Genomic DNA, 24355 nt, shown 5'->3' on the forward strand with positions numbered 1-24355 from the left:
TTTAAAAATATACTAAATATAAGTTTAGGGTTGAAATCTCCATTAGGCATATAGTTTAAGACCTAAATTGTCATTTAACCCTTAAATAAATTGTATTAAGAATAAAAGAGTATGATTCTATAAAGGAATACCCACTGCACATCCAAAAATTGCTTGTATGATGATTTTATTTCTGCTGACCTTATTATTAGTTTGTAAATATTATGTTATATTTATGAAATTTGAGTTTAATAATTTGTCTTGTTATATTAATTGATAAATAATTAAAATTTATTTTTCGAAACATCTTTTTGGTGGGCTCTTAAAAAGGCTTTTTAAAATGTTTTATTTTTACATTAAAAAAATACATTTCACCCCGCTAATAATCCTATTATGTACCTATTCGTAATTTTAGTTTTCAAAAGTTTACTTGATTTATCTAAAAATGGAAATTAAGAAAATGGAATGAGTATGAACAGAATTATACTCAAACACACACATGTCGAGCTCGTGGCTACCCTCATTTCCTAAATAATTTAATGGTGTGTTAAGATTAATCAAGATTTGAATTTGAATCATATCCCTAGTTTGAATACACAAAAAATTATGTATTGATTTGGTTTAAATTTAAATTCATTTCAAATTATAATTCCTTAATAATTTTAAATTCCTTCTATATTCTAATTATTTAAAATTTTAATTATTTCAAATGTTTTATTCTCTTTATATTTTACTATTGATACATTTATAACTCTTATATATTTTTAATCTCCCTTCAATTAAAAAATAAAAATAAACTCGTTATTTTCAATTGTTCATTTTCATTTTGAATTTTAATTTCGCTTTCTTCTTCAATTAAAATTTTTTAAACTATTCAAATAAAAGATTTTAAATACATTAATTTCAAATGTAAGATTTAAAATGCAAGATTTTAAATTTAAAATTAAAATCCAAATCGATCGATCCTAACACTACCTAAATATATTATACTATTTATCTACTAACAAAGTCGGTGATAAAACGCTGTAATTGAAATTTTATGTCCAGGATTCAGATATTGCTGTCATAACATTGGAGATGAATTATAATTACAATACTTATGTTCTTTTAATGAAAGATGTATTCAAAAAAGAAAAAATCCTCCTTGTGTCTAATATGGCAACTTCATTATTTTCTTTCAAAATTTTTAATTTATTATAATTCAAAATTCATCATACTTTTGTATGATGTAACCATAAACTGTGCAATATATGGGATTTAGTCTAGTTATGTTATATTTGACACGATAGTAATGCTGGTAAAAACAAAAAAAAAAGAAAAGATTATGATAGTGACGATGATAAGTTTAAAAACAACGCACCCCACACTGCGTATCGGTTCTTTTTGAGACGGAGGAGGAGGAGAACTACAATAAAGGGGACGTTAATTCAAATGAGGGTCGGTGGAAATGATAGACCGGTTATGATACCAATGCCGAACGTAGTAATATGTAACAAAAATTTATAAAGAAGTTGCACTATTCAGGTAAATAGAACAACTATTTTTTTAGGTTGGCGAAACACGTCTGGTTAATATGAAAGCATGATTGGCTCGTTGGTTGGTTCAAGAAACTCACAATTGGGAAACTGGGGTTTAGGAAACTAGTGCATTAACTATTGAGGCGGTTACTTGACGAGGTTGCCCTTCTCTCTTAGCTTGGCCACGTTTTGTTTCATGGCCTCTTTCCTCTTCTTGCTGGCCACAACTTTAGCTTGAACCCCGCTAACATTTGGATCCTTTTTCTCTTCTGATGGAGGTGGCTGCTGCCTTCTCGCAGCGGCACGTGCATTTTGGCTAAGCTCGCTCGAACTCAAACCCAGCAACGCTGTGCCGCTTATTATCAATGTCCTGGATTAGACTAAGTCAATTGAAAGAATGAGAACATAAATTGTAATATCATAGTAATGAATGGCTGCATGGCCGTATAAGAACCTGCGAGGCAGAGAGGCAGGGTGATGCTGGGGAGAGGCTCGATGATTTTGACAGTAATGACCTGCAGCGGCCCATATGGCTTGAATCGGAAACAATGAGGAACAGTCGAAGCTCGTGCTCTTGCAGTCCCCTCTCCCTGATCTTTCCCTTCTCGGTATAGCTGTAGTGGCGGAGGCAGCAGCTCCCGCTGCCATAGTCAGAGAGTGCGCCATCACTTTGACCTCTGTTGCTCTGGAAATCAAGCAGCACACGCCATTGAATCATTTATATCATCGTTGATATTAACTCCACAAAATGTCTTCCGATTGTGGCTGTGGATGCTGTTTCGAGTTTCTTCCTCATAGTCATTGGTTGGTACCGGATAAGGTTGCATCGCTCAGTGGACCCTCCTTCGAGTTTTAATCATGCACCACTCCAGCTTCCACATCATCGGTTTTATGCCTTTCACTCTTAATTTACACCCACACCCCCAGAATCAAGTTCCATGGCGAGAGCTTTTTTTTTTTTGGTTTTGTTTTGGGCGAGGGGTAATTTTCTAAACATAATAACGCTTCGATTTGCGAGACCGACAATATTTCTATATCCATATATATATATATATATATATATAAAATAAACATCCGAGGTTAATTATCTTAGCATGAAAAAACACAGCAAAAAAAAAAAAACAAAGAAAAGAAAAAGAAAACGCGAGTTCTAATGGCATTAAAGAAAAAAAAGGTTCACGGTCACTACACGATGCATAAAATACAAATGCCTTATTCCTTTTCAGCAATCACAACAAAAACATCCTTCAATGACCACCTGCGTCTGTCGTTTTTAGCTGGGGGATTAATAACCGCTCTCTCAGCATTTGCCAAACGGTAACCAATCACTATGTCCCTTCTCTGCCGGGCTCGCAACATTATCTCGTAAAAACTCAACTCCTCGCCTTCAAACACGTACACATCAGCTTGCGTTATATGCATCTCATTTCCCTGATAAAAATGAAGAAAAACTCATCACTGACTAGATTTGCCATGTTTCCGGAGACAAGGAGATTGGAGAAAACAGAAGGCTGCAGATGGTCAATTCCAATCCTGAAACCAGATTTGCCGCCCCACTTGAAATGAATGATAAATTTGAAGGCAGTTCTCCATTGGTACCAATTACAATAGCACTAAATAAAGAGTTTTATGTTACACAGGTCTCATGACAAGAATGAACAACAGTAGTAACCAACCGGAAATCCTCAATAACACACATTTAAATCCTCTAAAGTTACTGCAAGATCCTACAGAAGAGAGTAAAAAATAAAATATTTCAAATGATGTTTTATTTAATTTTATAAAAAATTTCTCACAGGAGCCTGCACTCACTTCACAACTTAGCAATAGGGAAATTGGGCGGGCTTTTCAAAATACAGGATGTAAAATAGTACCTCTTCTGCAAAGAGCTCCTCCAAGACGTCATTTATCTGTCGATCCTCTGCCACCATAGCCAAAGCCATGCTGACAAGTTCATTTGATAAAACATAATCACTAATCTTTGACACGGATAAAAGATTCTTTGTCCTCGGATCCAAAATTTCACTGATTATAACAGATCTATCTGAAGCCTGCTTCATTTGCCCAATCCAGGAGCCTTTTGAGAAGCTTCCTCCATGAGTTGGACCCACCATAGCTTCATAAGGAAGACGCCTAGCCTGAAAACACAAACAATAAAGCTTCAAAAACAACACAAAGCAAAGAGGCAATATAGTTGTGTTGAAATCCCTAATGATCAGGAAAATCTTGCCATAATTAGGACCATTGCTGATTTAGAATTTAAGATGGGTCATCTAAGCAGAGATTTTAGTATTTTGTTTGCTCATTTTTAGAATCTGCTTTCAATATATATCCCTCACTCCCTTTGTAATTTGTATAGCAAAGTTAAGTAATATACGGACGTCATTTTCTTTAAATGATATCAGAGCAGGGCTCCAAGTAGAGTCTCACGCAAAGATTCATGAAAGATGTCTTTGACTTTGACAGCTGATTGTCTGCAACCAAAGAATTGAGTTTAAATCCAACCAAAACCCTTACCATCCTAGGTTTGAGTTCAGATAGCTCTTCCTATCAACATGCAGCTGAAAAGCTGAATGGAAAAAAATTACATTGGATGGTATCATGTAATCCATGTAGGCAACGTCACATAAAGGGACAAGGCTCCTTCTTCTTGTTAGGCTCATACAATCAAGCTTGCCATTGAAGGAAGAGGTAAAAATACTAAAGACCCTCAAAAAGGCAATTATGCTGCATATGATGAATGACCAAAAACTCTAGCAAACTCTTGGCTAGCAAATTCAATGGTTCCACCAATTCATCAAACTTTCATGTTTCTTAATACAGCTTGTGCGGTGTGGGAAGCAATGAAAGAAGCTTAGTCTCATGGAGAGAATGCTTTATAGGTTTTAGAGATTAAAACAAAGTTGTGGCAGATGGAGCAAGGCAACAGGGATGTCTGATTATTACATGAGTATTAGAAGAACTCAATGCTCACTACGAAGAGGAATGGAAGTGAATGACTGATTGTGTTCTGTTCAAGAGAATGAACGAGAAAGACTGAGTATTTGATATTCTGGCGGGTCTGAACAAAGAACTCAACACGTTCAGAGTCACATCCTCACTTGAAGCCCACTACCATCTCTCCAAGAAGCGTTCATTGAGTTGAGAGGGAAGAGGCTCACCAAAAAACTCAAGTTAAAGGATGAGATAAGATCTTCTCCATAGTGTTTTGCCTTGTTGACCAAAAACAATTGGCCTGACCTGAGCCCAAGACGACAACAAAAACAATGTTTATTTTTTCTACCATTGCAAGAGAACAGGGCATACTAAAGAGATATTGTGGGAATATCTGAATTTATTGTAAATATTCTAGCCTAATTACTAGGGATATTCTAGCTTGATTATTAGAGATTATTATTGATTATTATGAGTTACTAGTATTTATTATTTTGTCTCTCAGCTTTGTGCATATATACTGATTGTAACACATACTTTTGTATCAAGAGAAATATTATTCTCTCCCAAAATTCCACATGGTATCAGAGCAACGACAACAAAATTTCAGAAATAATTTTTTAAGATTGGATCGCTCGTTGCTTTCAATACAATACATTGGGGTTTTCATGCAAGTGCTGCTGGAGGCCTCATTGACCTTCACTACCAGCCCCATGAGGAAGAAGAGGCTTCGATCGGCAAACCCCAAGAATGCCACAACCAACGGTGGCGCGAGTCACAAGTGCCTCCATAGTATTCAATGCTAGAGAAGCTTCAATAGTGCGTGGGAGAGTGTACATGGTCCAATAGGGTTCGACGACTTCCTCTAGCATTGACTTGTAGATTCTGGCTCTGGGCAACTTCCATCTATGGACTTGTGGCTTTCCCTTCACTGTTTTGCACTATTGCTCTACTTTAATAGGTCTATGGTGTCTGATTTGTCTTGAGCATGGGAGTATATTTATGTTTGACATTATACGAGTAATAATACTCCTATGTCTCATACCAAATGTTGCCATAACTACACCTATTGCATCAATGGTCAAAAAGGGTTCCTCCCTTCAAGCTTTAACAACATCATGCAATAAAACAGTGTGAATTATTGACTCCAGAGCCCCTGACCACATGACTAATTGTCAGGAATTGTTTACCACCTACACCCCTGTATTGGGAATATTAAAGTCAAGATTGCATATGGCTCATTAAAACCTGTAGCAGGAAAAGAGAGGATTCAAATTTCAGATTCTATAATGTTAGAATCTATACTTCATGTGTCTAAGCTTGATTGTAATTTACTTTCGGTTAGCCAAATGACCTAGCAGTCAAATTGTTGTGCTAAATTTCTCCAACCCCATTGTGTGTTTCAGGCCTATCATCTAAAGCAACAATCAAAAGTGCTAAGGAGTACGAGGGGCTCTACTATTTTAAAGTCTCCACTCGAAGGGGTAACTCATTGGTTGTTGGTAACTTTGCATCTACCTATAAAGCTAATGATTTTATGCTATGGCATAAGAGGATGGGTCATCCTAATTTTCATTACCTTCAACAATTGTTCCCAACTCTATGTCCCAACTTGAATATTAATGACATTCATTGTGAAGTGTGTTATCTTGCCAAACACCATAGAACATCTTTTCCCAAAGCCAAATATACACCCATTTCACAACCATTCATAGTGACTTGTGAGGACCATCTCGTTCACCTAATCGTACTAAAGCAACATAGTTCATTTCCTTTATTGATAACCACAGTCGTGTCTGTTGGGTTTATCTTTTACGAAACAAGTTTGAGGTTGCATCCATGTTCATGAATTTCTTCAACATGATCAAAACCCAGTTTAATACCACCATCCAAATCTTACACACCAACAATGACATTGAGTACTTGAACCAACCTTTGAGTACCTACCTCTAAGTGCACGATATTGTGCATACCAATTCTTGTGCCCATACGCCCCAACAAAATGGGGTTGCAAAAAGAAAAAATTGACATAACCTTGACATTGCTAGAGCAATCATGTTTACTTGTAATGTACTTAAGTTTTATTGGGGGGATGCCATTTTTCCTGCGACCTACCTTATCAACTCTTTGCCTAGTCGGGTCTTATCTTTTGAAACTCCTCTCTACATACTACAAAGTATTTTCTCCACATCCCATATTGAAACCAATCTTCTACTTCATGTGTTTGGTTGGACAGCCTTTGTCCATAACCACCAAAGCACCAAACTTAAACCTCAAGCCACCAAATGCATATTCCTTGGCTATTCGTCCATTTAGAAAGGATACAAATGGTTTGTCCCTGTCACAAAACACACATTTGTCAGCCTTGATGTCACCTTTTATGAAGTTACTCCATTCTATCCCAATTCTTCAATTCAGGGGGAGTGCACAAGTGAATTTCAAACTTAGGAACAAGAACCTAAGAAGTAGTGCTTCTTGAGCCATGGTTTTCACTAATTGAACCATCACTACCACCAACTCCTGAGCCATTACCTTCATCTACCATTCCAACAATATCCCCTCTTATGCCACAACTTGAGGAACACAGGCAAACAGGAGATGCAAAAAGAACACAAAAGGGAGAACTATCCGTTTACACTTGGCAAAAAGGATCGAAAGATAGTGAGCAACTTGTACCTAAAACACTTGAGAGAGTCAGAACCAAAGATAGCTATTGAAGCAAAAGCTCATGGAGACTTAGGTGATATAGAACAAGGGCTTCGTTTGACAAGTTTTCCAGAGTCCTCAAGTCTGAAGGTTACAAGCAAGCCCTGTTAGATCATACAATGTTTGTTAAGGTCAAAGGAAGCAAGAAATGTATTCTTATCATCTATGTTGATGACATAATACTCAATGGAGATCACCTTGAGGGGATAGAGAGAATGAAGGCTGTACTTGGCAAGGACTTTGAGGTCAAGGATCTTTGGAAGTTAAAATACTTCCTTGGGATGGAAGTTGCTAGGTCAAGAAGAGGAATCTATATTTCTCAAAGAAAATAAATACTTGATCTCTTAAGTGAGACAGGTATGTTGGGCTACAAACCTATTGAAACTCTTACTGAGGTCAAGAAATCAAAGAAGAAGCCTAAGGTAAACAACAAAGATGAAGAAGAGGAGGAGGAAGCTCAAGAAAACCGCTGGCAAAGAGAGATATCAGAAGCTCGCTGGAAAATTGATATATCTCTCTCATACGAGACCAAATATAGCTTTTGTTGTCAATGTAGCCAGTCAATATATGAGCTGTCCAATGAACAGTCATATGAAAGCAGTCTACAAGATTTTGAGATATTTGAAAGGTACACCTAGTAGAGGCTTGTTTTTCAAAAAGCATGAGCAAAGATCTATCGAAGTTTATGCTGACGTAAGTTAGGGTGGACCTATAAAAATCAAAGATCAACCTCTGGTTATCATTCAATTGTGTAGGAGAATTTAGTTACATGGAAAAGCCAAAAGCAATGAGTTGTTTCAAGAAGTAGTGCTAACTCTAAATTGAGAGCTTTGACTCAAGGAAAAGTGGAAGAGTTATGGCTGAAACGAGTCTTAAAGGAAATACAAGTTGAAGCAAGCTTACCATTGAAGCTCCACTATGATAATAAGGCTGCTATATACATAGCCTTAAATCCAATACAACATGATAGATCTAAACATGTTGAGACAGATCGACACTTCATTAAAGAAAAAGTAGGAGAAATTCTATGTTTAACATGTTTGCCCACAAAGTTGCAAGTAGCTAATGTTTTAACTAAAGGGTTACTTAAACCTGAATTTGAGAATTGCATAAGCAAGTTGGACATGATTAGTATCTGTGATCCAACTTGAGGGGAAGTGCGGAAATATATGAATTTATTGTAAATATTCTAGCCGGATTATTAGGGATATTGTAGCCTAATTATAGAGATTATTATCGATTATTAAGAGTTATTAGTATTTATTATTTTGTCTCTCAGCTTTGTGTATATACACTGATTGTAACACATACTTTTGTATAAAGAGAAATATAATTCTCTCCTAAAATTCCACAAATATGTTGGGACTTGCTTGGAAAGATAACTAACCAGGAGCCAGGAAAGAATACTATGGTTTGTGGATACCAAGCTACTGTCTAGCATCCTCCTAAAAAATCTCAAGATGGTAATAGGGTTAATAATTTTTCCAATAATGATCAGCTAGTAAAACTTTTAGAATGTTGTTCACTTTATAGTCAGCTGGTCAATCATAAAAAAAAAAAAAAAAAACTCCTATTGCATCTTTGGCCCATAAGGCTAATTTTCTTCATGCTCTTTAAACTTGAATTGATACCCCATAGATCATTGATTCTGGGATATCAAATATTTACCTCTTATACTCCTAGGGATGGTAGTTGAAAATTAAATTGCAAACTCTGATTCTGTAATGTTAAAATTTGTCCTTCATGTTCCTAAGCTTGCTTGTAATTTTTTTGTTGGTAAGTTATTAAAAATTCCTATTCTGCCAAATTTCTATTCATTCATTGTGTTTTTTTTTTTTTCCACTTTAGGATCTATCATGAGTAATGATAAATGTCAGTGCTAAAATGCATGAGGGACTCTGCTACCTTGAAACTTTGAAGTACTTGAATGGAGAGTATAAGTGGCGGAGGAGGTGAGAGCTTTTATTTAGAAGGGGTTAAAAAAAAAACTGAGGTTGTGAATCTACCAAAAGGCAAAAGCCAAGCTGATTACAAATGGGTATTTACAGTCAGATATGAAGCTTGTGGAATAGTTGAAAGATAAAAAGCTTGAATAGTTGCAAAAGGGTTCAAACAAACACATTGCTTTATAGAGACCTTTGCACCACTGACAAAATTGAACCTTATTTATGTGTGAACTTTAGCTTCCCATCTTAAGTGGCAAGTTTAGCAACTAGATATTAATAATGCATTTTCAAATAGTGGCCTAAATGTATCTACTCTTTCTCCCAGCTCCAGTAACGATGGGGGTGTCAATAAAGTTTGTAAACTCATGAAGTCTTTACATGGTCTCAAGCAATGTCCTAGAACATGGTTTGAGAGATTTACACAAGTTTTAGAAAAAGAATACAAGCAGTGTCACTCAAATCACACATTGTTCTTGAATCACATGAAGGAAAAAGGAAAATTGTCATTGTTCATGTGGATGATATTACACTCAATTCATAGGAGATGACATCACAGAGATGGGAAGAAGTAATAGACTTGTCTCAACTTATGTACTTTCCAGGAATGGAGATTGCTAAATCTAAAGGGGGAATCAGTGTATCTCAATGAAAATAGACGCTACATGACTACATCTCATCACTAAAACAGGGTGCAAACCTAATATTGGGTACAGCACATTTGTATGGGGAAGCCTGATAGCATGGAGGAGCAAGAAGCAAAATGTCATGGCAAGAAGTAGAGCAGAGGTACAACTTAGGGTTGTGGCTCAATGAATATTTGAAGGACTGTGGCTCAAGATGTTGCTGGAAGAACCACCAGTCAGCATAGAGCTCCCCATTATTGTGACAATAAAGCTACAATCAATACATCACTCATTAAAGAAAAGGTAGAAGAAGGAATTATTTGTACAACATACACTCCTACCAAATAACAAGATGCAGGCATTCTGATGAAGGGCTTGCCACATCATACCTTTGGAAGACTCAGCAACTTGGACACGAAAGGGGCATCAAAATCCCTAATGACTAGGAATTTATTGTAAATAGTCTCCTTTGCCATGATTGGGGACCATCACTAATCTAGAATTTATGAGAGGAATAGTGTCAATTATTTACAAAGATTTTAGTAATTTGTTTGCTGATTTTGTGCATCTGTTTTCTGTACATATCCCTTCGTCCCTTTGTATAATTTGCATGCAAAATTGAGAAATACTACCTCTGTCCTAAATCATAAAACACTTTTGAAAGAGATTTAGTGTCCCAAAATATAAGACATTTTGACAAAAATAAGGTTTCATTAATTATGCTTTTTCAATATAACCCTTCCCATTATATTATCTCCCTTTAACATTCTTTCACAAATAGAGTATTAAATAAAGTGCATTTTTAGAAGTTTATATTTTTGTTTTGAAAAAATAAGATTGTAAAGTGTATTTAATCAACTTGGTGTGTGTAATTTTGTATCAGTGTCTTATAAATAGAAGGGAATATAGACATCATGTTTCCACAAGTTGAACATCCCTGAAAAGTACTAAAAATTACTATTCAGCAAGCTGCCAAGGAAACCATTATCAATTAATAAGGCTTAAAAAAATGAAGAGACAAGTCCATCAGTGATTGCTCGTAAAAACTAATAGGAAGCTTGATGGGTACCTAAGTCGGAATGGAGAACCCTACTCCAAAAGCTAGCTGTTGAAGTGGGAGAGCCACTTATATACCTTATTAAGCATCCCATACTACTCAATGTGAGACTTGAGATCCATACTACCAAGTCTCCATCAAAGCCACAAAAGGTCATTCAGTTAGATTAACTGACTGAACTAGCCCAGCATTATTACAGCCGACAGCATTAGCATGCAAGTTAAAAGGGCATGCTAATAGAAGTTACATAGAATTATTAAAAGAATTATACCAAAATATAGTCATTTTGCTAAGCATATATTCATCTCAGATGTCTACGTATTATTTCTTTACCATAATGACCCGCTGTAATAAATGGGATACAGGAAAAGGAAAAGTATTTTTCGGATGACAAAAGAACGCAACTTCATGGAAGTGCCCATGTGAGATAATCAAGGTTAAATTCAGAAGAAACTCACCTGTATGTCACGAATCAGAAGTAGGGTGGCCAGAGATCTAGAATCTGCTTGAATTGCAGAATCCTCCACTGATTCATCAGCTAAAATCAATATCTGCAAAGATCAGAAGCAAGATCAAATATATTCTTGATGATAAATAACATATTATAGTTGCATTTGCAAGTGTATTAAGGACATCCCATAACAATCTATTAATCTACTTTTTTGCAGTTGTCAAAAGGATACTATACTCCAACAAGACTAAGGTAGTGCTCGAAAGTTTGTCTTTCCAGAATAGATGGAATGAAGTGAGATGACTAAAAGGTTCTAGCCATCTTTTAATGGAATTTTTTAAAAGGGAATGAAATGGTCAAGGACAGCCAACCAAACCATCCTTAAACATCCTAAATCCTTAAAAATTAAAACGTTATGCATAAATTTTATATAAAGTAGATCATCTGTATCATAATTATTATTTTTTGAAAATGTTCGAACAAGTTATTACGTTGGACAAGAAGTTAAAGCAAAATGAATTTATTCATAAGATTTCATATAAATTAATTCATAAAATTTCAGGGGAATTTATCCATAAGATTTCACACTGGAAAAAAAGTTATGATCCATTCCATTAATTTTATAATAATTCCCAAATGATAGTCAAACAAGACCATTCCTTCTGCCCATAAAACTTCCAAACAACGGAACCTTCTGTTTTATTCCACTATTTCTCTTCATTCTATTTCATTAATGACTATTCCTTTCCATTCCATCATGAATTCCTAAACACAACCTAAGAAGTAACAAAAAACACCGACCATTGTTTTAGCCTCAACATATATCAGATTAAGTACATTGTGGAACCAATAGGTGGTCACATCCCATGCATAAGCATCACAATTCCTCTTTATTGAGATTATTGTTATTTGACCTGGTTGTATGAATGAAGAATTTCCTCCACAGATATGCAACAATAAAACTTGCAGAGGACAGAACAAATAAGTGCCACTTACAGAATCAAATGATTCCAAGGGAAGGCTTTCCAAGTGTCGCCGTATAACAGCATTCCCTTCACGATTAACCAATGATATATTTACCAATCGAATTATGTCAAGGCCACCATCAGTTAGCTTCTTTTCCCTCTCCTTTTCTGGAACATCATTAAACATCCAGAGTTCTGAATTAGGTGCTAGAGATGCCTCCAAAACCTAGAGATACAATGAGAAGTAGGATTGGTCAACACATATATTAACACCCATAAAGAGAACGGAGCAATAGTTGTAGCGTATACACTTTAATTTCATATATCTCATGGTCTATGATAATATAAGTGTATTCTTTATTCAAATGAAATGGAAAGCCCAGGTGCATTCAAATTATTACACTTCGTGGCATTTGGTTTGCAGAACCTTTTAGGATTCATGGAAATGATATTCCTACTTCGGTATGGATTTCAGAAAAATATTCAGGGTAAGAATGTTCAGTTCCCATGAGAGAATTTTTTAAAATGTTAGAAAAGAATGACTGCCCTTATCCAAATACACTCTTAATAATAAATAAACTATAAATAAAACAAAAATGGACAAAAATTAACATAGAAAATATACTATTTAATACGTAAAATGTATAAATAAGTTAGAACAAACAATAATATTAACATTAATAATTATCATTAATTATTTAAAAGCAATATAAATATGTTAAACACTAATGTGGGGGTTTTTCAAGTTTACCAGTGATTATTAAAAAAAGGCGACAAAATATTTTAAGACCAGCCATGATGAGTCAAACACGAAAATGTTATATCCTTGGGAATGTGATTCAATGTGCTGTGGTGTGGGAGTGTTTTGATTATGAAACCAAACACCCCCTGGAACCATAGCAGCAGATTTCTCATAACATTACCATGATCATGTCCTCCATATCCCGTCGCCAACCACAGAAAAGGATTCTTTCTGGAGATTTTGGATAAACAAAGTCCTTGGGTAAGTTTCCCCTCCAAACCTGCAATCAAGAAGGAAACATAAGTCAAAACAAGAAAACCATAAGCAACGTCCCTCACCCATTCACTGTAATTATTTTGGGCTCCTATTGCTGTTTAAGCGATAAAACATTAGCAATGATGAATATTTTCGGACCCACATGAACAAATTCATTTTTCAATCAGTTTTATCGTACTTAAAAGTCTACAGAAACCATCATACAATAAAAATAATTTATCAAAGATTATTTACCATTAATAAAATTAAGAAACAAACATAGAGAAAAATTTTATGCTTTTTCCTTTCATCCTCCCCTAGCACAAACTACAAAGTTACCCAAAACACAACTACAACCCTCCTATTGGCCAATATCAGACCTAAAAAACCCCTATGGATATAGGGAACTGACACAACTACTTGAGGAACCCCCAACAACTACCTTACTAATATCATAATATTTGATTTAATATTGATAAGATACAAGATAGATAGATAGAAAGAAAGAAGGAAGAAAACTCTTTATTAAAAAATGAAATTGGAATTCTAAATTCGTAAAAGTATAAAAATAAAGAAAAATCTCTATTAAGATATATGCAAAAATCTTAGACTCATACAACTAATGAGTCTCCAAATCTACTCTGCTTATCCCTATTAGCTACTATCACATTTATAATATAAAAATAGGCATTAAATAACAATAAAATCATAAAATAACTAGCTAAATCCTAACTAACTTTGACTCAATAATAAACAAATGACTAATCCTACTTGATGTATTTATAAATATCTCTTTATTATTTGTAATAGAAAATAATGGGTTAAAAGGCAAAAATATCCATGAATTTTTCCTCCACAAGCACCCAACATCCTTAAGTGAAAGGTGGTGCAAAATTACCTATAATGTTAATTAAATGAGTGCAAGAGTGTCCCAAACCATTAAAGAAGCCAAATGTTCATTATATTCCTTTACAGTCATCGCTACGCGTTGCCAAATTAGTCATTGACTTTTCTTTCCCCTCCATGAGTACACCAGATAATGCCTTCTCTCTCAGAAAATTCCTCCCTTGAATCTCAAGCCATCAAAATGGTGACTGAGATTGATCCTTACTTTGAAGATTTCCAAATCCTTCTATTTTTGCCAAATGATGGCTTCTTTACTTTGAATCAAACCCCTTTTCAGTATACTCTCTTTCATCATAGGCTTTTGAAGTTCAAGTGTGCCATAGGCTTCTTACAAAGATGCAATCTAGTAGGTTTGAACTTGTGAGCCCAATTAACCATCGGATTCAGTTTTTGTCATCCATGAATACCAAAAGGAAGCATAGAGTACGAGCGGAATCAAAATGGTTGGAGCAAGAAGCAAGGTTCTTATACTTCACCGTCCAATTCTAGAGTTCTATCAATCGATGTGATTGTTGTTCTTTAGTACATATCTATGTGATTTTGTCGATGAGGGTGATGATACCCCAACTATCTAGTTGCCACATGTCGACATCAAGTGCTATCGATCCTCATGCTTGAACTGATCTTCGTCCAGGTTTGACCATCTCCCCTTTATTGTTATCTCTAGGGTAGATCATGCTTGGCCCCAAAACCTAGTTGCTTTGGATCTTATCATCTTTCACACTCAGGTTTCACCCATTCACAATCCTTTCAAATTTTTCCATCTTCCAAATAACTCATCTCTACTTCACTGTGTCTCTACTTCAATCGCTCATCTATTCTTGCCCTGTTTGCCGGCTTGAGGTGCCGACGCTAATGTCTACCAACTTTGATGAGCCTAGTGACCAAGAAGGAAGGATGTGAAGGTGCTTGAGATGGGATCAAATTCAACTGGCTTCTTTTTGACCTTTCCACGGGAGGCGTCGATGAATTTGTCTAAAAAGAGTGAGTCGACAAGCAAGGACAACTTATGCACTCCACATCAGCAAAATTAGTCAACCATTTGCTTACATGTCAATTAAACGGTCAACATCTGAACTATTTAATGATTTGGGCACTACTGCACCCACTTACTTAACGTTATGGGGCACTCTTGCACCATTCTTCACTTAAGAATGCTGGGTGCCCCTGGAGGAAAAGTTCATAGGCATTTTTGCCCTTTAACCCAAAATAAGTTAACAACTCCAAAAAACTTGATCTACTATTTCATCCAATTTCACCCACAATCCCATGATATATAGTACTCTTATCAAAATTTTGATGTTTCCTTGTTTCGTTTGGTTGGAGAGGTAGGAGATTTAAGGACTTTAATATTTCCTAGTTTGGTTTAAAAGGGAGGACAGGGGAAATAATAATAAATTGACTATTATACCCCTATCAAATTTCTTTTATTCTCTTTTCAAAAAAAATGATTATACTACAATTCATCATTCCTTTGTTTTAGAAATGTTAACAGCTTTCACCTTATTTATTAACAAATCTCATATTATTTATCATAAATCTTTATTAAATATTTTTAAATATTATTTGATTTATTTTATATCATTATGTCATTGTAAAGGCTAGTATCAGCTAAGGAAGTGAAGATAGGGTGGGAAAAAAATATTGGAGAGAAGCATGGCAAGAGATGGGTGATTTTTGGCATATCACAAGGGTAATTTTAGAATCAATCATCATATATTTGTTTTTAGGAAGTTATGAGTACAGAGTTAAATAACGTTGCAATTTCATTGACTAAAGAGCATACAATATATACAACATATGCTCTTAATTAGATCACACACATATGCCTACAAATCTGGGTAATAGAATAAAATCAAATCGCAACAATCATGGGGAAAGAAATTAGGAAATAAAATCAATCTAATTTTGCTCATTTACAATCAGGATTTTCACACTAATATTGCTATCGAGACTTCCACACTTCCCCTCAAGTTGAACTACCATATCCAACTTTGAACAAATTTTCCAACTGCTTCTTTGTATAGGCACTTGGTAAAGATATCTGCTATTTGATTCCAAGTGGGCACATGTATAAGTGAAACAATACCCCCTTCAATCTTCTCTCTGATAAAGTGCCTATCCATTTCTACATGTTTGGTCTCATCATGCTGAACAAGGTTGTGTGAGAGGTTTATAACAGCTTTGCTATCAATGTACAGCTTCATTGGGAATTTTAATATAATCTTCAACTCCTCTAATACTCTCTTCACCCAAATTACTTCACATATACCATATGCTACAGCTTTAAATTAAGTTTTAGCACTACTTCTTGCTACCATATCTTGCTTTTTAGTCCTCCATGTTTACTAGATTACCCCACACATGTAATATCCTGACAAAGATTTGCTATCACCATCAATACCAACCCAGCCCGCATCAATAAATATTTACATTTTTCTTCTATCTTCTGGTAAAGCATACCTTTGCTAGGTGTGCCCATTCAAGTATCGTCTAATCTTATAGACTGCTTTAAGATATTTCCCCTTTGGAGTATGAGTGTTGACTTGCTACACTTACTCAGAAGGCAACGTCTAGGCTAGGATGGGAAAGGACAATGAGCTTCCCAACTAGTCTTTGGTACCGCCCTTTATCAACATCTTTACCTTCATTTTCTTCCACTTCTTCTGCACCATCATCATGTCTTTCCTCATTCTTGTCATCTCTCTTCTTCTTTTTCTTCTTTTTTGTTGTTACTTCAATAGGGGTTGTGTTAGGCTTGCACTCCAACATTCATGTTTCCTTTAGTAAGTATAGGATGTATTTTCTTTAGGATATATAAATCCCGTTCATGGACCATGACATCTCCTTGCCTAAGAAGTATTTCATTTCTCCCATATCCTTCACTTGAAATGCTTACAAACCTATGTATATATATCACCAAATATTATAAGAAAACCTATGCTTACAGACAACCTTGAACTAGGTAATAGTAACAACTGAGATTGGCCTATTAGTATGGTCCACTGTGTAAATACCTATTCCCTCTTTCTCCTCATTTTTTCCTCTCCTTCCTAAAGCAACTATGATTGGACCTATGCGCTTGATTAACAACATAAATGTGACTTCGGCCTTCCCTTTATTACTTATCAAAGAAGCCTCATTCCTTTCTTTCTCGATTCTTCATTATGTGCCTTAGATGTCCTGATGTCCTACTATCTTTCCCACTTCTAGACCAAACTTGAGGAACCATTAAATGCAATTTGCAAACGACCTACTCTTCTTAAATGGTGGTCCATCCTCACCAACTCGCAAGACACATGCTCAAGGGAAGAAGACAATGTTCTCAACTCCAATTCCAACCTCATGTTCCCCTCACGCACCCTAGCAAGCTTAGGTATTGAAGTTTAAGAACCGCGATATCTGTAAACTTTCCATACCACATTCCCTAGTTCAAGCCCTTTCATTTGGGTGCAAGACTCCTATTAATAGCTAATAACAAAAGTACTACCATAATGTTACGATTTTATAGTGTTGACATTAGTTAGTTAAGGTGATTTAGACGTTAGGTTAGCTATTGGGTTCCTATGAGTCCTTATATAAAATCCCTGACATCTAAATGTAAAGGCATGACAGATTAATAAACTTAAGTCTCAGTATCTCTTTTCTCTCTAATATCTCTTAATCTCTTCTCTTTCAACCCTTATGTTCCTCTCTCTACCTACCTTCTTCTATATTCATCTACTCTAAAATTACAAATATCTATCAGTGGTATTAGAGCCAATCATCCTCGGCCATGGCACACCATTCATTCCAAGAATATGAGGATGACCACTAGATGTGGCTTCATCAGTAGGGGAATGTGAATGAATTCTTTGATAGCCACACCAGCAAATTAAAATTACAAGAAAAATATTTGGTTTCTATGTATGTGGCTGGACTTAATCCAGAACTTGTAGAACCAGTGTGTCTCTTCAAACCAAGAACGATGCAAGAAGCTAGAAGTCTGGCAAGAATGCAAGATATCATGCTAATACGTCAGATAGAAAATAAGGCACAAGCACTTCAAGATAACTATAGGTCACAAGAGTTTAAAATTGAGCAAGAAACCTCTGTTTATAAAAAAGATAAAGGGGTCTTATTCATTCATGTCGCAAGAAATATGTGACAAGGTTCAACAATCCTTAGTGCATGATGCTAACATCGCGAAAGGGCTCTAGTACATTCTTGACGTCAAGCAAGGTAATTTCAAGGAGACTTGAGGTAGGCCGAAGTCATCTGTTTCAAACAGAGGGGTCATCGTTGTCACTCCGCCTTTACATCTTGAAGCTGATATGAGTCGAGCTGTTCAGGAAGTTTTGAAACAGCGGTTCAATCAAGTTACAGAGTTTTTCTCATCCTGGGTCCCTTATGATCATAGGCTTTTAACCTTATCTACTCTTGGTTTTCCAAAGTCACTGCAGCTGTCTTCTTGGTTTCATTTATCATGACCTCTGCATACTTCCTTAGCATTGTCTGTCTTCATTTCTTCATCATTATCTCTATTTCATTTGCATACCTAGAAGTCTTTGCGAAGTGAGGCTGTGTTCGAGCTTGAAGAAAAAGAGAAAAGTTTACAAGAATGAGAAATACAGAAGTTTTCAAGAAAGAAAAAAAGTTTCTCCTTTTTTCTGCTCAGAGAATCACATGGGTACATGTTTTAGGTGTTGAAAAGTCAAACACTTACCTAGCTCACGTGGGTTGGTTAATATGGTGGTGGTATGATATTCTCAAGTCTAGAAAAAAAAAGAGAGAGAGGAAGGAATAGTCAAAATCTGTACTGGGTTAAACCTAAAAGGCCCAATACCTACTGTCTAGTGGATTCACATGCCTATGGACCTATCTCCTATGCTTTCACTTTAAACAAGGCCAAAAACACCTTTAGTCAATTTACTTGTCTTCTTCAAGATTAAAAATGAGTTTTTTAGGGATTTTTAAATTTTTGTACTTGACCCTTGAGGGCAAGGGTCTTCTGGGGAGGGAGTATTGTTATGTAATACAACAACAACAAGCCTTTATCCCACTAGGTGGGGTCGGCTACATAGATTGCAAGACGCCATTGTGCTCAAGTATTGTTATGTAATAAATAAATAAATAATATTAGTTAAAACGTTAACAGGTTGTTATGATAGTTACTTAAAGGTGTCAAGTATGGGCTATAAAAAGGCACCAAAAAGACCGTTGTAATCAGTTCAGGAAATAATAGACTTGAGTTCCCTGTTTCTATCTTCCTCTCTAGTCTGTTTCTCTCTGTTTCCTCTATTTCCTCTCTTTCCTTCCCTTTTCTCTAATTGTTATGCATCACATAACTACCAAGGGAACTACCACAACTACCTTGGGAGCTACCATAATGGTGAGAAGCCACCATTAACTTATAGTAGGTGCGGGATTAAAAGAAAGTTGAAGGATGGAGGTCAACTAATGAGTAATGGGCTGGAAGATGTGAGGTGGTGAGCAAGAGAAAATGACATGTGACATCAAGGGAGGAAGCATTAACAGACAATAAAGTGACTAAACTCATGCTTTACCGCTTTCCAGAAGTTATGCATCATTTAATACATTATCAATTAATTGTTATTTCGTTTTTAGCATTATAAATAGGAGCCTGTAGATCTAGTAAAGGGTAGGTTAGAATTTAATTGGAGATCCTCCTTGGCTATTGGGATTAGAGACAGCGAGATTCTTGGTCCTCAAGTTCTAGTAGATTTTATTTTTCAAAATATGTATATATATATATATATATATATTCTATTAATATCATAACGTCCCCTATCTGTGGCTATCTAATGAGCATATCAGCCGATGTCAAGAAAGATATTTGTCCATGCATTTACCACCAAAAAAAAAAAAATCATAGAACAAATAATAGATTGGAAAAAATTAAACACCAACTATTCATCCGAGACCCTAATGTTTTCAGGTCAAAGGAGAATGAAAGCACCATAGGCAATGAGGCTGGGGCATAGGTATCATCATCCTCAGCTATGACCAGAACTTCATCTCCTTCTTGTAGAATGTAGGAGTCATCTGGATTCAAAATAATTCTACCTCCACGTGATGCAACCTTGATTCCACAAGGAATTGCATCAGGAAAGCTGATCAATACATCCTCAAATAGCATGCCATCCAATTGTGGCCATCTTTTAATGTAGAATTCACAATTTTCAAATCCAAGTATGTCTTCCCAAATCTGCCAAATCAAACCCACCGAATATTTAAATAAATTACATTATACATATGAAATGTCTATTGTCAACCATATAGATTAATTAACAATTGATAATAAAGTCCAGAAAAGTTGCACTTAATTAACATCATGAATAGTGCATTAAAATTGCAGAATATAAAACACATTTCAACCTGTGCAAGCCCAGGCTGCCGAGCACATTGAATCATCAATCGACCAATAACATCATGAGCAACAACAGTTTCAACAAGATCACCACCAACAAGTTTAACAAGGACCTCATTATCAAGATCACTTAATTCAACAACTATGTGTCCTCTTAATCCTTCTTTGACTCCAGTTAGACTTAAGACTGTTCTGAGTGCACGGGCATCACTCTGTATCCAAACAAAAGTAAGTTAATGGTTATTCACCCCTACCAAATCTGGAGCAGATTATCACTGAATTAGACCTGATCAGCATTCCCATCTTCAGCAAGGACAATTATTGCACGTGCCTTTGAAACAGAAACCTGAAAATCACATTGGTTGAGTACATAAATTAACAAACATTTTGGAGAAAATAAAATGATCGTTGGAAACAGAGACCCAAGAAAATGCAAGTAGCAGTAATTGAAAAAGCTCCAGCCTTGACACTAAATTCACGCAAAGCATCGTTCTCAAATCTAGTTGGAGAATCTTATAGTAACATCATGCATAATGTAAAATCAAATCCAACCCTGTGCTAGCCAAAACCACTGCCACCAGACCCCAAACAGAGAAAAATAAAGAAGCAATCACCAACTTAAGAGAATGTCTTAAACATAATAAAACATAAATAATGGTCAACAAAGTTATTCTATTCTATCAATTTTCCTTTTTTCCCCTTCATGTGTAATTAATGTAGCAGGGTTCTAACAGACTTGTATTAAAACAACAAAGCAAATTGGAATGTTAATTTGAACTTTATGTTCAGGGATTTTGTTCATAGTTTTGATAGGTTAACTACGTTTTCTCAGAATATGACTGACCAAAGCTGCGTCTATAACCATCCTCCACCTTGGCTTACAAAGATGGAGGAGGGTGAAAGAAGCTTGCATTTTGATGTACCCTCTATGTAATTTCTGTTGAATTAACTTTGTATCTTTATTCCAAAAAAAAAAAAATACAAAGCAAATCTATTTATTTAAAACTTATCAAAATAACCCAAACAGCCTCTCTTGAAGGTAGAGACCTCAAGGAAAATAAAAATTCCCCTTTTTTGGTCAGGGGACAGGAGGGGCAGAGGACCCAGATCAACATATGCACTATACATGTTACTATTGAGAAATGACACCAATTTTTTTTTTTTTGTACAAGAAATGACACCACTTTGATGCATAGGTGAATATCATCATAAGGCTGTATTGAACAGTTATGTCCAGAGATAAGGCAAACGTTATTTTGTTGTTTAATTTTCCTACTTGAGAGGGATTTGAGTGGCTGGTTTGTAGCTAACATACCCTATTAATTCCATTATATGTATCCGATCTATATTTATATAAAAGGGCATAAAAAGATAAAAACCTTTTTCTGGCATTCCTTCATCGTTTTCCTTTGATTCCTAAACCTGGCTTGTCATAATATCAAACAAAAGGATAAAGTCAGATATACTACCTTTTTAAGATCAGCCAATATTAGGGGGCTGCCACTTCTGCATATGACCGATGTTCCTTTAAAATCAAATTCCATTTTTGCAATGTCAAGCTCCATTTCTTCCTTGTCTCGCTCAGCCATCACTACAACAGTTCCTCCACCCAGACTCTCATTGGCTATAGAAAGTTGATTTAGTAATGAACCCTGCAAATCCAGTTAGGGTATAATGGCGAGATACAGGAACATTTCAAAAAGTCAAAGCCCACTAACTAGGTAGATTAATTTGGCACATTTATGGCTAATTAAAATAGTTTTAGCGAATAATTAATTAGTTTGGCAAAACCAGCGGCAATCTAACTAATGATGTCTAACAGATGCTAGAATCAGAATTTTACCAATTTATCACTCCAGCCAAGAATCAAAGTGTGATTTTGCTCAACCACCTCACTTTTTCCTTTTCTTAGTGAGTCAAACTTCTCAGAAATCGTGTCAGAAACAAGCCCAAGCATCATTGCAAATATAAGCATCCCGCCAAAGCTAATAGAAACTGCAACTAACCTCGGACCAATACCTTCAGAGCTGGCGTGGTTGCCAGAATCAGCAACATAGGTCCAAGATAGCCAAAGGCAATGTGCTAAATCCTCAGTTGTTACACCAAAAAGGGCCAATCCTCCAAGAAAAATAAGTAACAGTGTTGCAACTAACAACACTAGTGGCTTAGCATATGGATGGACTGATAAAAACACATCAACACGATATGCTACTCGCTTGTTTAGAGATACTTCTTCTGATGTATTATCAGAAAACCTTGATTTTGATACATAATCTATGTACTTGAAAATAACAAGTGGGATATATAGAAGTGTGAGTAAGAAGAACAGGGCAACATTTCTTTTGAAGTTTCCACTAGGACAAGGAACGCCATCCTGAGCTGGTGAATCCATAATATCTGGCGCGTCCAACTTGTTGCACGCATTAAATCTATGATTAAGGTTGAGAATCTCAGTCTGCGAAGAAAATATTTTGTTTAGCTCAGTCCTTGAAAACACCAAGCAAAGAAAAATGCCACCGGCAAGTTTAAGGTAAGCTTAAATCATCAAATGGAATCCTCAAAACCATAGTCTTCTACCATCCGATTCGTCATGGAATGCACCTGAAATTTTGTTGATATCAAGATATGACCCCTAAATTGTAATTAAGTACCGATTAATTTCCGCACATGAAGCATGTATGTTAGATTCATGATTGAAAGAAATGAAGGTGTAAGCAGCAGAAAGAAAGAGTACGATACTTAGTGGAGTGCTAAAAATCTTGCCTTGACGCATATAGTGGCTAAGTTGTGCAAAAACTCAATTATTCTTAGCATTGCAAAAGCTTACCAACAAATCAATCAGCAAGTTACCTGCAACTGATTGACTTGGCTCTGTAGATCAATGTTTCTGAACAGCAATAGCAAGGAGAAAACAATGGCCACCATCTGCGCCCATATCCACGTTTTAGTAAAAAAAAAAAGAAAGAAAGAAAGGAAAATAAAAATGAGAGTGGCATAATTTGCAAGTCATCAACTCAGAGAGAGAAATTGACAGAAGGACAGAGAGTCGCCACCAAAATGGCTATCTGCCAACGACTTGAAAAGCCGATAAGTTTCGTCTCATCAGATTCTTTATCAGTGGGGAGGGCCTTCGAAAGGCCGTCCAAAGTCTCAGGTTTCTCATTGCTGAGAGGAAACTCAACTCTGCGACGAATTTCTGAATTATTGAATTCATTGCGTATGGTGGGGGTCGGGGGTAACGACGGATTAAGTGGCCAAGGGCGAGAGAGTCTATGCTTTGAGAAGAATCGACGGGGGTTTCGTGCAGAGACTGAAGAGTGAGAAGCGGAGCGGATGAACGACGGTGAGGGAAAGAACCAATCTCTACTGGTGGAAGACCACTCCTGGGACATTACGGGAATTACAAGCGGAATTTTGGGTTGCTCTGACAATCTGGTGAGGTTTTCGGTGCCCCTATGAAACATTAATGGCCCCCTTCTGCTGCCTCACTTGTCAGTTAATTGTTAATTAGTTAATATAATTCCACCCCTCATCCACTGATATCATTAATTATTAATGAAAATTTTATTATTAATTTACGAGTTAACCCGATGCCGGCCTGTATTTTATTATAAGTTTTTCTTCGTTAAATTAATTGTCAGCCGTGGAATCGTACAATTGTCAATTTGCATAGGTGGGCCGGTAGAAATTCTTATTTAATTAAAGTTGGCAAGTTTATTTTGACCAATTTTATAAATTTATAATTTAAAATTTTAATATTCATGACCACAAATTCATTTATTCACAAATTACCTCCACTTGGATGGGAAGAAAAATTGAGAAGAAAAAAAATGAAGAGAAAACATTAAAAAAAATGCTATTACTCTTCCTGTTTGGATCAAGATATTAAAAATTAGACCAGTCA

At 35.8% G+C, this 24355-nt stretch overlaps 2 protein-coding genes across 7 annotated transcripts; both read right to left on the reverse strand.

Annotated features, from left to right (window-relative positions):
- Nucleotides 1-1438: 1438 nt before the first annotated feature.
- On the reverse strand, nt 1439-2318 carry LOC129316082 (uncharacterized). The gene is made up of 2 exons (XM_054960340.1): nt 1951-2318; nt 1439-1866 (listed from the first exon to the last, which is right to left on the reverse strand). The coding sequence occupies exons 1-2, from the start codon at nt 2160-2162 to the stop codon at nt 1644-1646; spliced, it is 435 nt and encodes a 144-aa protein (XP_054816315.1). The 5' UTR covers nt 2163-2318; the 3' UTR covers nt 1439-1643.
- A 309-nt stretch (nt 2319-2627) lies between these two features.
- LOC129316081 (ion channel CASTOR) lies at nt 2628-23926 on the reverse strand. Of its 6 annotated transcripts, none has more exons than XM_054960334.1 (12): nt 23505-23925; nt 23302-23376; nt 22295-22906; nt 21921-22103; nt 20738-20797; nt 20460-20663; nt 20041-20289; nt 13102-13200; nt 12210-12404; nt 11221-11313; nt 3371-3634; nt 2628-2927 (listed from the first exon to the last, which is right to left on the reverse strand). In XM_054960334.1, the coding sequence occupies exons 1-12, from the start codon at nt 23913-23915 to the stop codon at nt 2709-2711; spliced, it is 2664 nt and encodes an 887-aa protein (XP_054816309.1). In that variant the 5' UTR covers nt 23916-23925; the 3' UTR covers nt 2628-2708. The 6 variants fall into 6 exon arrangements, with proteins under 6 accessions (XP_054816309.1, XP_054816310.1, XP_054816314.1 ...); XM_054960335.1 differs by having other exon boundaries at nt 23634-23924; XM_054960339.1 differs by having other exon boundaries at nt 22295-23052; nt 23634-23651.
- Between the last annotated feature and the right edge of the window lie 429 nt (nt 23927-24355).

This window comes from Prosopis cineraria, unplaced genomic scaffold (assembly GCF_029017545.1).
Source record: "Prosopis cineraria cultivar Desert tree isolate PC_DT_omini unplaced genomic scaffold, ASM2901754v1 PC7, whole genome shotgun sequence".
In the NCBI taxonomy this organism is placed as follows: domain Eukaryota; kingdom Viridiplantae; phylum Streptophyta; class Magnoliopsida; order Fabales; family Fabaceae; genus Prosopis; species Prosopis cineraria.